At 33.0% G+C, this 17032-nt stretch overlaps 1 protein-coding gene across 4 annotated transcripts in view; it reads right to left on the minus strand.

Annotated features, from left to right (window-relative positions):
* Positions 1-12209: 12209 nt before the first annotated feature.
* ptpro (protein tyrosine phosphatase receptor type O) overlaps positions 12210-17032 on the minus strand; it is a 53913-nt gene continuing 49090 nt past the window's right edge. For all 4 annotated transcript variants that reach the window (XM_056367461.1, XM_056367460.1, XM_056367459.1 and 1 more), the window contains 3 exons: positions 16740-16875; positions 16248-16371; positions 12210-16073 (listed from right to left, as the gene is read on the minus strand). In XM_056367461.1, coding sequence (XP_056223436.1) covers positions 16267-16371; positions 16740-16875 — 241 coding nt within the window. In that variant the 3' untranslated portion in view covers positions 12210-16073; positions 16248-16266. The remainder of the gene's footprint in view (positions 16074-16247; positions 16372-16739; positions 16876-17032) is intronic.

Raw genomic sequence — 17032 nt, forward strand, 5'->3', positions numbered from 1 at the left:
TTACTATAATATTACATTTTAATGTCTTCCTGTACTATTACATTTTGATGACTTTTTATACCTTACTATACTATGACGTATTTTTGTGTTTTGATGCTTTACTACACTGTTACATTTTATGACTTTTTGTGTCGTGCTATATTATGACATTTTTATATCTTTTTATACCTTACTATTCTATGTCGTTTTTATGTCTTCTTATACTATTACCTTTTTATGACCCTTTATGCCTTAGTATACTATGTCGTTTTTATGACTTTTTATACCTTACTATGCTATTACTTTTTTTATGACTTTTCATGCCTTACTATACTGTGACGTATTTTTATCTTTTTATGCCTCATTATACTGCCTTACTATACTATGATGTTTTCATGACTTTTAATACTTTAGTACACTATTACATTTTTATGACTTTACTATGATATATTTTGATCTTTTTATGCCTTACTATACTATTACCTTTTTATGACACTTTACGCATTAATATACTATGACTTTAGGACTTATCTCCTTTGATCCCTGACCATACTATGACGTTTTTATGACCTTTTATGCCTTAATCTGCTATGTTGTATTTTTGACGTTTTTTGGTATTTTTCTGCCATAATATTTTTTGCTGTTTCTTGGCATTTTATGCCTTACTATACTATCTAGTTTGATGCCTGACCATACTATGACGTTTGTATAAGCTTTTATGCCTTAATATGCTATGTTGTATTTTTGACGTTTTTTGCCATACTATACTATTTTGTTTTTTTTGGCATTTTTATGCCTAATTATATTATTTCATCTCATGCCTAGCCTTACTATGACGTTTTTATGACCTTTTATGCCTTAATATGCTATGTTGTATTTTTGACGTTTTGTGCCATACTATACTATGACGCTTTTTGGTATTTTTCTACCATAGTATACATTAACCTTTTTTTAGCACTTTTGTGTCTCACTATACTATGTCGAGTTATGTTTAACTATACTATGACATCTTTAATAGGTGGATTACTAGTCTGTGAACTATAGCAGCTTGTGGTACAATGGTTAGAACAGCTACCTCTTACTCAGAAGGTTGTTGGTTCAATTCCCAGTAAAATGCTAAACAGTCATGTGCCTTTTTTTAAAAGAATTTTAACACCATACTATACTATGTCGTTTTTTGGCATTTTTCATCCATAAAACCTTTTCCCATTTTTTTGGCATTTTATGCCTTAATATACTTTCTTGTGTGATGCCTGGCCATAATATGACGTTTTAAGACCTTTTATGCCTTTAAAAACCATGATGTATTTTTGTCGTATTTTGCCCTACTATACTATGACACTTTTTGGCCTTTTTATGCCTAATTATATTATTTCATCTCATGCCTTGCCATACTATGACGTTTTTATGACATTTTATGCCTTAATATACCACGTTGTATTTTTGACCTTTTTTGCCATACTATACTATGTCGTTTTTTTTGGCATTTTTATGCCTAATTATATTATTCCATCTCATGCCTAGCCATACTATGACCTTTCTATGACCTTTTATGCCTTAATATGCTATGTTGTATTTTTGACGTTTTTTGCCTTACTATACTATGATGTTTTTTGGTATTTTTCTGCCATAATAATTTTTGCTGATTCTTGGCATTTTATGCCTTACTATACTATCTAGTTTGATGCCTGACCATACTATGACGTTTTTATGACCTTTTATGCCTTAATATACTATGTTGTATTTTTTGACATTTTATGCCATACTATATTATTTTGTTTTTTTGACATTTTATGCCTAATTATATTATTTCATCTCATGCCTGACCATACTATGACCTTTTTATGACCTTTTATACCTTAATATGCTATGTTGTATTTTTGACGTTTTTTGCCATACTATACTATGTCGTTTTTTGGTATTTTCTGTCATAAAATATTTTGCTGTTTCTTGGCATTTTATGCCTTACTATACTATGTAGTTTGATGCCTGACCATACAATGACGTTTTCGTGACTTTTTATACCTTACTATGCTATAACTTTTTTTATGAATTTTCATGCCTTACAATACTATGACGTATTTTTATCTTTTTATGCCTCATTATACTATTACATTTTAATGACCCTTTATGCCTTACTATACTTTGACGTTTTCATGACTTTTCATACTTTACTACACTATTACATTTTTATGACTTGTCATGCCTTACTATACTATGACGTTTTTTGGTATTTTGTGTCATAAAATATTCTGCTGTTTCTTGGCATTTTATGCCTTAATATGCTATGTTGTATTTTTGACGTTTTTTGCCTTACTATACTATTACGTTTTTTGGTATTTTTCTGCCATAATAATTTTTGCTGATTCTTGGCATTTTATGCCTTACTATACTATTTAGTTTGATGCCTGACCATACTATGACGTTTTTATGACCTTTTATGCCTTAATATACTATGTTGTATTTTTTGACATTTTATGCCATACTATATTATTTTGTTTTTTTGACATTTTATGCCTAATTATATTATTTCATCTCATGCCTAGCCATACTATGACGTTTTTATGACCTTTTATGCCTTAATATGCTATGTTGTATTTTTGACGTTTTTTGCCATACTATACTATGACGTTTTTTGGTATTTTTCTGCCATAATAATTTTTGCTGATTCTTGGCATTTTATGCCTTACTATACTATCTAGTTTGATGCCTGACCATACTATGACGTTTTTATGACCTTTTATGCCTTAATATACTATGTTGTATTTTTTGACATTTTATGCCATACTATATTATTTGGTTTTTTTGACATTTTATGCCTAATTATATTATTTCATTTCATGCCTAGCCATACTATGACGTTTTTATGACCTTTTATGCCTTAATATGCTATGTTGTATTTTTGGCGTTTTTTGCCATACTATACTATGACGTTTTTTGGTATTTTTCTTCCATAAAATTTTTTCCCATTTTTTGGCATTTTATGCCTTAATATACTTTCTCGTGTGATGCCTGGCCATAATATGACGTTTTTATGACATTTTATGTCCTAGTATGATATGTTGTATTTTTGACGTTTTTTGCCATACTATACTATGTCGTTTTTTGGCATTTTTCTTCCATAAAATATTTTCCCATTTTTTGGCATTTTATGCCTTACTATACTATTTAGTTTGATGCCTGACCATACTATGACGTTTTTATGACCTTTTATGCCTTAATATGCTATGTTGTATTTTTGACGTTTTGTGCCATACTATGACGTTTTTTGGTATTTTTCTGCCATACTATTTTTTGCCGATTCTTGGCATTTCATGCCTTACTATACTATCTTGTTAGATGCCTGACCATACTATGACGTTTTTATGACCTTTTATGCCTTAATATGCTATGTTGTATTTTTGACGTTTTTTGGTATTTTTCTGCCATAATAATTTTTGCTGATTCTTGGCATTTTATGCCTTACTATACTATCTAGTTTGATGCCTGACCATACTATGACGTTTTTATGACCTTTTATGCCTTAATATACTATGTTGTATTTTTTGACATTTTATGCCATACTATATTATTTGGTTTTTTTGACATTTTATGCCTAATTATATTATTTCATTTCATGCCTAGCCATACTATGACGTTTTTATGACCTTTTATGCCTTAATATGCTATGTTGTATTTTTGGCGTTTTTTGCCATACTATACTATGACGTTTTTTGGTATTTTTCTTCCATAAAATTTTTTCCCATTTTTTGGCATTTTATGCCTTAATATACTTTCTCGTGTGATGCCTGGCCATAATATGACGTTTTTATGACATTTTATGTCCTAGTATGATATGTTGTATTTTTGACGTTTTTTGCCATACTATACTATGTCGTTTTTTGGCATTTTTCTTCCATAAAATATTTTCCCATTTTTTGGCATTTTATGCCTTACTATACTATTTAGTTTGATGCCTGACCATACTATGACGTTTTTATGACCTTTTATGCCTTAATATGCTATGTTGTATTTTTGACGTTTTGTGCCATACTATGACGTTTTTTGGTATTTTTCTGCCATACTATTTTTTGCCGATTCTTGGCATTTCATGCCTTACTATACTATCTTGTTAGATGCCTGACCATACTATGACGTTTTTATGACCTTTTATGCCTTAATATGCTATGTTGTATTTTTGACGTTTTTTGGTATTTTTCTGCCATAATAATTTTTGCTGATTCTTGGCATTTTATGCCTTACTATACTATCTAGTTTGATGCCTGACCATATTATGACGTTTTTATGACCGTTTATGCCTTAATATACTCTGTTGTGTTGTTTGACATTTTATGCCTAATTATATTATTTCATCTGATGCCAAGCCATACTATGACCTTTTTATGACCTTTTATACCTTAATATGCTATGTTGTATTTTTGACGTTTTTTGGTATTTTCTGTCATAAAATATTTTGCTGTTTCTTGGCATTTTATGCCTTGCTATACTATCTAGTTTGATGCCTGACCATACTATGACGTTTGTATAACATTTTATGCCTTAAAATACCACGTTGTATTTTTGACCTTTTTTGCCATACTATACTATTTTGTTTCATTGGCATTTTTATGCCTAATTATATCATTTCATCTGATGCCTAGCCATACTATGACGTTTTTATGACCTTTTATGCCTTAATATGCTATGTTGTATTTTTGATGTTTTTTGGTATTTTTCTGCCATAATAATTTTTGCTGATTCTTGGCATTTTATGCCTTACTATACTATCTAGTTTGATGCCTGACCATACTATGACGTTTTTATGACCTTTTATGCCTTAATATGCTATGTTGTATTTTTGATGTTTTTTGCCATACTATACTATGACGTTTTTTGGTATTTTTCTGCCATACTATTTTTTGCCGATTCTTGGCATTTTATGCCTTACTATACTATCTAGTTTGATGCCTGACCATACTATGACGTTTTTATGACCTTTTATGCCTTAATATGCTATGTTGTATTTTTGATGTTTTTTGCCATACTATACTATGACGTTTTTTGGTATTTTTCTGCCATAATAATTTTTGCTGATTCTTGGCATTTTATGCCTTACTATACTATCTAGTTTGATGCCTGACCATACTATGACGTTTTTATGACCTTTTATGCCTTAATATACTATGTTGTATTTTTTGACATTTTATGCCATACTATATTATTTTGTTTTTTTGACATTTTATGCCTAATTATATTATTTCATCTCATGCCTAGCCATACTATGACGTTTTTATGACCTTTTATGCCTTAATATGCTATGTTGTATTTTTGGCGTTTTTTGCCATACTATACTATGACGTTTTTTGGTATTTTTCTTCCATAAAATTTTTTCCCATTTTTTGGCATTTTATGCCTTAATATACTTTCTCGTGTGATGCCTGGCCATAATATGACGTTTTTATGACATTTTATGTCCTAGTATGATATGTTGTATTTTTGACGTTTTTTGCCATACTATACTATGTCGTTTTTTGGCATTTTTCTTCCATAAAATATTTTCCCATTTTTTGGCATTTTATGCCTTACTATACTATTTAGTTTGATGCCTGACCATACTATGACGTTTTTATGACCTTTTATGCCTTAATATGCTATGTTGTATTTTTGACGTTTTGTGCCATACTATGACGTTTTTTGGTATTTTTCTGCCATACTATTTTTTGCCGATTCTTGGCATTTCATGCCTTACTATACTATCTTGTTAGATGCCTGACCATACTATGACGTTTTTATGACCTTTTATGCCTTAATATGCTATGTTGTATTTTTGACGTTTTTTGGTATTTTTCTGCCATAATAATTTTTGCTGATTCTTGGCATTTTATGCCTTACTATACTATCTAGTTTGATGCCTGACCATACTATGACGTTTTTATGACCGTTTATGCCTTAATATATTCTGTTGTGTTGTTTGACATTTTATGCCTAATTATATTATTTCATCTGATGCCTGACCATACTATGACCTTTTTATGACCTTTTATACCTTAATATGCTATGTTGTATTTTTGACGTTTTTTGGTATTTTCTGTCATAAAATATTTTGCTGTTTCTTGGCATTTTATGCCTTACTATACTATCTAGTTTGATGCCTGACCATACTATGACGTTTGTATAACATTTTATGCCTTAAAATACCACGTTGTATTTTTGACCTTTTTTGCCATACTATACTATTTTGTTTCATTGGCATTTTTATGCCTAATTATATTATTTCATCTGATGCCTAGCCATACTATGACGTTTTTATGACCTTTTATGCCTTAATATGCTATGTTGTATTTTTGACGTTTTTTGGTATTTTTCTGCCATAATCATTTTTGCTGATTCTTGGCATTTTATGCCTTACTATACTATCTAGTTTGATGCCTGACCATACTATGACGTTTTTATGACCTTTTATGCCTTAATATGCTATGTTGTATTTTTGATGTTTTTTGCCATACTATACTATGACGTTTTTTGGTATTTTTCTGCCATACTATTTTTTGCCGATTCTTGGCATTTTATGCCTTACTATACTATCTAGTTTGATGCCTGACCATACTATGACGTTTTTATGACCTTTTATGCCTTAATATGCTATGTTGTATTTTTGATGTTTTTTGCCATACTATACTATGACGTTTTTTGTATTTTTCTGCCATACTATTTTTTGCCGATTCTTGGCATTTTATGCCTTACTATACTATCTAGTTTGATGCCTGACCATACTATGACGTTTTTATGACCTTTTATGCCTTAATATGCTATGTTGTATTTTTGATGTTTTTTGCCATACTATACTATGACGTTTTTTGGTATTTTTCTGCCATACTATTTTTTGCCGATTCTTGGCATTTTATGCCTTACTATACTATCTAGTTTGATGCCTGACCATACTATGACGTTTTTATGACCTTTTATGCCTTAATATACTATGTTGTATTTTTTGACATTTTATGCCATACTATATTATTTTGTTTTTTTGACATTTTATGCCTAATTATATTATTTCATCTCATGCCTAGCCATACTATGACGTTTTTATGACCTTTTATGCCTTAATATGCTATGTTGTAATTTTGACGTTTTTTGCCATACTATACTATACCGTTTTTTGGCATTTTTCTTCCATAAAATATTTTGCCGTTTCTTGGACTTTTATGCCTTAATATACTATCTAGTTTGATGCCTGACCATACTATGACGTTTTTATGACCTTTTATGCCTTAATATACTCTGTTGTGTTGTTTGACATTTTATGCCTTAATATACTCTGTTGTATTTTTTGACATTTTATGCCTAATTATATTATTTCATCTCATGCCTAGCCATACTATGACCTTTTTATGACCTTTTATACCTTAATATGCTATGTTGTATTTTTGACGTTTTTTGCCATACTATACTATGACGTATTTTTATCTTTTTATGCCTCATTATACTATTAGATTTTAATGACCCTTTATGCCTTACTATACTTTGACGTTTTCATGACTTTTCATACTTTACTACACTATTACATTTTTATGACTTGTCATGCCTTACTATACTATGACGTTTTTTGGTATTTTGTGTCATAAAATATTTTGCTGTTTCTTGGCATTTTATGCTTTACTTTACTATTTAGTTTGATGCCTGACCATACTATGACGTTTTTATGACCTTTTATGCCTTAATATACTATGTCGTATTTTTTGACATTTTATGCCATACTATACTATTTAGTTTTTTTGGCATTTTTCTTCCATAAAATATTTTGCTGTTTCTTGGCATTTTTATGCCTAATTATATTATTTCATCTGATGCCTAGCCATACTATGACGTTTTTATGACTTTTTATGCCTTAATATGCAATGTTGTATTTTTGACGTTTTTTGGTATTTTCTGTCATAAAATATTTTGCTGTTTCTTGGCATTTTATGCCTTACTATACTATCTAGTTTGATGCCTGACCATACTATGACGTTTGTATAACATTTTATGCCTTAAAATACCACGTTGTATTTTTGACCTTTTTTGCAATACTATACTATTTTGTTTCATTGGCATTTTTATGCCCAATTATATTATTTCATCTGATGCCTAGCCATACTATGACGTTTTTATGACCTTTTATGCCTTAATATGCTATGTTGTATTTTTGACGTTTTTTGGTATTTTTCTGCCATAATAATTTTTGCTGATTCTTGGCATTTTATGCCTTACTATACTATTTAGTTTGATGCCTGACCATACTATGACGTTTTTATGACCTTTTATGCCTTAATATACTATGTTGTATTTTTTGACATTTTATGCCATACTGTACTATGTCGTTTTTTGGCATTTTTCTTCCATAAAATTTTTTCCCATTTTTTGGCATTTTATGCCTTAATATACTTTCTCGTGTGATGCCTGGCCATAATATGACGTTTTTATGACATTTTATGTCCTAGTATGATATGTTGTATTTTTGACGTTTTTTGCCATACTATACTATGTCGTTTTTTGGCATTTTTCTTCCATAAAATTTTTTGCCCTTTCTTGGCCTTTTATGCCTAAAAATACTATCTAGTTTGATGCCTGACCATACTATGACGTTTTTATGACATTTTATGCCTTAATATACCATGTTGTATTTTTGACCTTTTTTGCCATACTATACTATGTCGTTTTTTTTGGCATTTTTATGCCTAATTATATTATTCCATCTCATGCCTAGCCATACTATGACCTTTCTATGACCTTTTATGCCTTAATATGCCACGTGTATTTTTGACGTTTTTTGCCATACTATGTCGTTTTTTGGTATTTTCTGTCATAAAATATTTTGCTGTTTCTTGGTATTTTATGCCTTACTATACTATCTAGTTTGATGCCTGACCATACTATGACGTTTTTATGACCTTTTATGCCTTAATATGCTATGTTGTATTTTTGACGTTTTTTGCCATACTATACTATGACGTTTTTTGGTATTTTTCTGCCATACTATTTTTTGCCGATTCTTGGCATTTTATGCCTTACTATACTATCTTGTTAGATGTCTGACCATACTATGACGTTTTTATGACCTTTTATGCCTTAATATACTCTGTTGTGTTGTTTGACATTTTATGCCTAATTATATTATTTCATCTCATGCCTAGCCGTACTATGACGTTTTTATGACCTTTTATACCTTAATATGCTATGTTGTATTTTTGACGTTTTTTGCCATACTATACTATGTCGTTTTTTTTGGCATTTTTATGCCTAATCATATTATTCCATCTCATGCCTAGCCATACTATGACCTTTCTATGACCTTTTATGCCTTAATATGCTATGTTGTATTTTTGATGTTTTTTGGTATTTTTCTGCCATAATAATTTTTGCTGATTCTTGGCATTTTATGCCTTACTATACTATGTAGTTTGATGCCTGACCATACTATGACGTTTTTATGACCTTTTATACCTTAATATGCTATGTTGTATTTTTGACGTTTGTTGCCATACTATACTATGACGTTTTTTGGTATTTTTCTGCCATACTATTTTTTGCCGATTCTTGGCATTTTATGCCTTACTATACTATCTTGTTAGATGCCTGACCATACTATGACGTTTTTATGACCTTTTATGCCTTAATATGCTATGTTGTATTTTTGACGTTTTTTGCCATACTATACTATGTCGTTTTTTTTGGTATTTTCTGTCATAAAATATTTTGCTGTTTCTTGGCATTTTATGCCTTACTATACTATCTAGTTTGATGCCTGACCATACTATGACGTTTTTATGACATTTTATGCCTTAATATACCATGTTGTATTTTTGACCTTTTTTGCCATACTATACTATGACGTTTTTTGGTATTTTTCTGCCATACTATTTTTTGCCGATTCTTGGCATTTTATGCCTTACTATACTATCTTGTTAGATGCCTGACCATACTATGACGTTTTTATGACCTTTTATGCCTTAATATGCTATGTTGTATTTTTGACGTTTTTTGCCATACTATACTATGTCGTTTTTTTTGGTATTTTCTGTCATAAAATATTTTGCTGTTTCTTGGCATTTTATGCCTTACTATACTATCTAGATTGATGCCTGACCATACTATGACGTTTTTATGACATTTTATGCCTTAATATACCATGTTGTATTTTTGACCTTTTTTGCCATACTATACTATGTCGTTTTTTTTGGCATTTTTATGCCTAATTATATTATTCCATCTCATGCCTAGCCATACTATGACGTTTTTATGACTTTTCATACTTTACTTCACTATTACATTTGACTATGACGTTTTTTGGTATTTTGTGTCATAAAATATTTTGCTGATTCTTGGCATTTTATGCCTTACTATACTATCTAGTTTGATGCCTGACCATACTATGACGTTTTTATGACCTTTTATGCCTTAATATGCTATGTTGTATTTTTGACGTTTTTTGCCATACTATACTATGTCGTTTTTTGGTATTTTCTGTCATAAAATATTTTGCTGTTTCTTGGTATTTTATGCCTTACTATACTATTTAGTTTGATGCCTGACCATACTATGACGTTTTTATGACCTTTTATGCCTTAATATGCTATGTTGTATTTTTGACGTTTTTTGCCATACTATACTATGACGTTTTTTGGTATTTTTCTGCCATACTATTTTTTGCCGATTCTTGGCATTTTATGCCTTACTATACTATCTTGTTAGATGCCTGACCATACTATGACGTTTTTATGACCTTTTATGCCTTAATATGCTATGTTGTATTTTTGACGTTTTTTGCCATACTATATTATGTCGTTTTTTTTGGTATTTTCTGTCATAAAATATTTTGCTGTTTCTTGGCATTTTATGCCTTACTATACTATCTAGTTTGATGCCTGACCATACTATGACGTTTTTATGACATTTTATGCCTTAATATACCATGTTGTATTTTTGACCTTTTTTGCCATACTATACTATGTCGTTTTTTTTGGCATTTTTATGCCTAATTATATTATTCCATCTCATGCCTAGCCATACTATGACGTTTTTATGACTTTTCATACTTTACTTCACTATTACATTTGACTATGACGTTTTTTGGTATTTTGTGTCATAAAATATTTTGCTGTTTCTTGGCATTTTATGCCTTACTATACTATCTAGTTTGATGCCTGACCATACTATGACGTTTTTATAAGCTTTTATGCCTTAATATGCTATGTTGTATTTTTTACGTTTTTTGCCATACTATACTATTTTGGTTTTTTTTGGCATTTTTATGCCTAATTATATTATTTCATCTCATGCCTAGCCATACTATGACGTTTTTATGACCTTTTATGCCTTAATATGCTATGTTGTATTTTTGACGTTTTGTGCCATACTATACTATGACGCTTTTTGGTATTTTTCTACCATAGTATACGTTGACCTTTTTTTAGCACTTTTGTGTCTCACTATACTATGTCGAGTTATGTTTAACTATACTATGACATCTTTAATAGGTGGATTACTAGTTATCGAAATATAGCAGCTTGTGGTACAATGGTTAGAACAGCTACCTCTTACTCAAAAGGTTGTTGGTTCAATTCCCAGTAAGATGCTAAACAGTCATGTGCCTTTTTTTAAAAGAATTTTAACACCATACTATACTATGTCGTTTTTTGGCATTTTTCTTCCATAAAACCTTTTCCCATTTTTTTGGCATTTTATGCCTTAATATACTTTCTCGTGTGATGCCTGGCCATAATATGACGTTTTAAGACCTTTTATGCCTTAATATACCATGATGTATTTTTGTCGTATTTTGCCATACTATACTATGATATATTTTTATCTTTTCATGCCTCATTGTACTATTACATTTTAATGACCCTTTATGCCTTACTATACAATGACGTTTTCATGACTTTTTATACCTTACTACACTATTACTTTTTTTATGACTTGTCATGCCTTACTATACTATGACCTTGTTAGGACTTTTTATGCCTTACGGTTAGCTGTCACAACTGTTATATTAGTCTTACAGGCTACAGTGTACTATGACTTTTATGCCTTACTTTACTATGGCGTGTTTATGACATTTTTTACTTACTTTACCATGAATTTTGTTGCCATAATCCAAGGTTCTAGGATTGAATCCCAGTCAAATCAAAATGAAAAAAGCTGTGATGTTTCCTCAGTCGTAGAACAATTCCTTTAAGAGCTTGTAGATAGAAAGTAAAAGGCGACACGTGTAACTGCAACATTTTATTTTGTTCCAACACACACACATTAAAACTCTGTGATGATGATCCGAGTTCAGGATCATCCCTCAAATTTTAAGTGACACAATGCACAAGAATGGCACCAATGACGTACAAGTTTGACTGGACACACACTAAGCAAGAGAAAGAATTGTAGAAGAGTGTACAGTGCTGAGCGTCAGGACATTGTCTGCAGGTCGTCTGTCAGTTTTTATTCTCTTTTTTTCTTTTTTCTTGTGACAGTTGAACCAAAGAGTGTTTCTCCGGCCACAGACAAGTTCTCCAAACACGTGTTTGTCCGTTCACGTCGACGCTGACGCCCCGAGAACCCGAACCATTGTAGTGATGAGAGAACGAAGCTTCTGGCTCAGGTAATGATGATTCACATATACAACAACTTTTAAAAAACAAACCTCTAAAGCAACATTTCCACAAGAATTACTTTGTAATGACGAGTAGAAACAGAATAGTTAAGCAGTAGTAGTATGTACAGTACATTTGATATCTAATAGTGAAATGAAACCTAGTTCAGATCGAGTGGCGACCAAAGTACCGAACCTCTGAGGGTCCGAGACAGAGAACAGGTACAGACTTCAGGTGTTTGAACCGCAAGGCAACAAGGACGAATCATTTCACAGGTCAACACTGACGTGTCAGACGACTTCTTTACAAACATTCGTTAATTAAAATTTTCTACAAATTACAAACAAGGTGTCGTCAAAATAACGAAACAGCTTTTTCTTTTATTAAAATTTTACTACTTTGGGTTCCAAACCAGTTTTTTAAAATTAGAATTAAGTTGGAGAGTTTGATAAAAAAATGTGCATTTATAAAAACTTTGAGGGGTGTAATACAATATTTTAATAATTGGGGATGTTATATCAAATTTTGAGATTAAAATTATAATTGTATGAATGTATTTCTTAAAATCTTAATTTAATGTACTAATAGTATTATACAATTTAATACTGTATTTTATTAAACACTGATCTATTGGAGAAATTAGTCAATTAAAGCAAAACTTTATCAAAATTTGACTAAAACAAAATAGTTTTTGTAGGAAACTGTATTTCCAAAGTAAAACTATTTCTACAGAAAAGTCTAACAGCGTTTACTGAGGTGCTGAGTAAACGCTGGTGTCAGAACTAAATCTTATCTGTTTAAATCAATCAAATCAAGTTTATTTATAATGTGCATTTAAAACAAACACCATAAATGTAGGAAAATGTATTTTATATTGGACTGAAGGGAACGGTGTTGTGCTGTGCTCTTATTTTGACGACACCCTGTACATCCTGAATGGAGTGTAAAAGGTTAAAGGTCGACCACTCGTCTGTTCAGTAGACATTCTCTACAGTCAACAGGAAGTGACAGATGTGAGTTTTCTTTTGGCCTTCAGTCAAATCTTCAGTAGAAAGATGGAAAATGACAAATCATCGTTAATAACTCTGATATGATGAACGAGCAGACGAACGGCTTCACGACTAGTTTCTGTACAGAAGTCGTGAGTTCAAGACAGACGTGGAGAGCTGACCCGAGCCGGGATCAAACCAGGGGCCACTAGGGGCCCCAGAAAAACCCAGTGTAAACTCTAATATGTTTCTGTTTATTTTTAATATCACACTCACTGATTCTGTTACGACGCCCAAAAATTTCATTAACTGTCCAACAATGTGAGAGAATCACACCCAGACTCTCATTTACAGGCTCTGCATCAAAATCAATATCACAATCTGGTGTTTATTACATCATTTCTGAGGTCACTACGACATATTTCAATATAGATTCTTTTGGAAGATTAATTCACAAAATATAGGAGATAAAAATAATTTAGTTAGCAGTGCAATAACACATTTTGGGTTTATGACCTAAATGTAGCAGCATTATAAAAATGTTAAGGTCACAGATTTGAATATTTCTGATGCCACAACCGTGTTGTTGCATTTAACACATTACAGATTAGAAACAGTGGGACTGATGATTAGCCCAAATTTTGTAAAAGCAAATTTGGGCTCAATATTAAAATTTTCATTTCCAATGTAAATGTAGGACAAACTATATAAATAAAGTTTGAACATGAATTTTATGGTCACTTTATTGGTATTTGGGGAATTATTTCAAATATTGTGAATGAAATGATATGTGTGTGTCTAAATAAATTGATAGATTTTTATTTAAAATCAATTCAGCTGTATAATGTGGGAAATAAACCAATTTGTTACTTTCACCATTCACTTTCAGAAATTACCTGAAAAGTGTAGAGAAATATTAAATTTGAAGTTTAGAATAGTGTCTGAGGATTAAATATTTTTGCTGTGGAAACAAATTTTTGATCATAACAAAAAATAAAAAAATGAGGGCGCTGCAACAAAATCAGTGAATGTGTCTCAAAGTGAAAATGTAAACGTTTTGTTTTCTGTGTGTTTGACAGAGTTTTATTAAATTGATATTAAGTGTTTACATGTTGATATTTTGACTGAGAACAGAAATGATGTCTGGGCCCCTGAACGGCTCCAGAGATGATGAGTAGATATGTTTCTGTCATTTCCCGCCTTCAGAATCAGAGCGGGAAACCTGATCTCAGGTGTTGATGTCACGTCTTAGTGGTTTTGGCAGTTCACCGTCTCCAGGTGAGCGACGTCAGATACGATCATTTCTCTGCTGATTGTTCACAAACCTCTCGTCCTTCATCAGAGCAGAGGACGGACGTGGAGCGACGCGTCTGAACAGAAACTCTTCCCTTCTTCAGTCGGCAGCTCCGAGTCCTCAGTGCAAATACAAACTACAGCTCTACGACCACAGTCTCTAAACTGGCCTCTGATGGCGGGACGGCGGCGCTCCACAGAAAGGCGTCCGTTCCCCTCCACTGTTTTGTGCCCTTTAGTTTTGTGCAGACCAGCAAACATTCACGTGTTCGACGTTGATTCGACCAAATAAAAACGTGTCGATGCGTTCAGAGAAACCAGGACAAAGTTTTCTTCTTCTGCTGCTTTAAATCTGAAACTTTCAGCAAGTTCAAACTAAAAGGTGATTTCACCTCCAAGATATTTTTTGTCAGTGTTGGCGTCTTCACCCTGGACTGAAACAGGAAGTTCCTCCAAAACATTTTTAGTCGTTTTTAGTGTTTGATTAAAAAACAGCAAATAATTCACAAATTAAAAAGCAGCGTCAGCATGTGGAGACTTTAAACTTTGTGCTCATCGTTGGTCCAAACTCGACCTTCTGTCGAACGCCTGCTGGGTTGATTCAGTGAGTGTTTCCTGTGCAGCGGTCCTGGCAGCTCGTTAGCATGTTAGCGCTGTTGGAGTTTAATCGTCGACATGTTTCAGTCCAGTGTTTGTGTGTTGGCAGTGTGTGACGTTGTATCTACAACCAGGACGGCTGCAGCTGCAGGAGGTGAACACACAGACTAACCAATGAGGAGGAGGAGGAGGAGGAGGAGGAAGAGGCCGATGTGCTTGCTGGTTTTTCAGCGACTCCTGAGATTAAAAACATAAATAAAATGAGAAACTGCTGACTCAGCTCCACCCACTCGTCATCTGAACGAGGACGGACACAGCGCAGACGTCCAATCAGCAGACGGAGCCGGTAAACGCTCCCCCCGCCCCACGTTGACGTGAGTCAGTCCAGTTCAGAGGGCGGGTCGTGGTCGAACATGTCGGTCAGTCAGTGAAGGCTCCTTAAGGCAGAACTCCGTCCCCCGAGCTTTAACACTAATTCAAACAAAAAACTGGATCCATTTTTTCCTCTGGCGTCGTTGAGATGTTTGTTTTATTTTTGATACTGATGATGAAGCGAATCTTCTTCTGCAGAGAATGGATGCCTGAAGCACAGGAGGTCGGGCGTGTTCACAGCCTGCAAGACGAGGAAGAGGGAGGGTGAAGGTGGATCATAACATCTGGAAGAACATCTGTTTATTGGTCTTTATAATGCTAATTTCTCTTTAACTGTAGAAACTGTCGAGTGTTTCAGACCAAATGAACTTCATTCTGCCCTGATGAAGCTGATGATGATGATGCTGTGACTCACGTCTGGAGGACTCTCATCATTATGTCTTGCTGGCGTTCTCGTAGATGACATCAGAGGTGATGGACTGCTGCTTCTTCTTCTGCCACATCAACAGGACGCACTGGTGGATGAACACGTACTGCTCCTGCACAGAAGAAGAACAAACAGCTTGAAGACGGACGTCTTCATCCACATTTAAACTAAAGGCTGCAGTTCAGCTGCTGAACGCTTCAACCAGCTGCTACAAAGAGACACAAAACACAAAGAGACGAGAGTCAACCACAAAGACTCAGAGCAACAACCTGGAAAATAATAATAGAACAGAATAAAAATCAAGCAAACACTGAGACACAGGAGTTAATGAACTCTGACTCCCTCAGAATCCAGACTGGACCACACACACACATATACTGTGTATATATATATATATATATATATATATATAATATATATATATATATATATATATATATATATATGTGACAGACAGGACATTGACCCGTGTGTCCTCACCTCGGTCTGGACCATGGACAGACGGTGTGACCTCATCTCTGACACCATCCCCAGGATATCGGCGAACTCGTGCTCTCTGATGTGCTGCATGAGACGATCCAGAGCGATGAAGGTCCCGGTCCTGCCCACTCCAGCACTGAGGAGGACAGACAGAGATCACCATAACAACAGAGATCACCATAACAACAGGAGGAGGGCGAGTGACATCACGGACATTACATCACTGTCAGAGTGAGATCTGACTTCCTGCTGCGTGACTCAGCGTCTCTCCTGAAGTCAAACACTGAACACTG

This window comes from Seriola aureovittata, chromosome 22, assembly GCF_021018895.1.
Source record: "Seriola aureovittata isolate HTS-2021-v1 ecotype China chromosome 22, ASM2101889v1, whole genome shotgun sequence".
Lineage (NCBI taxonomy): Eukaryota > Metazoa > Chordata > Actinopteri > Carangiformes > Carangidae > Seriola > Seriola aureovittata.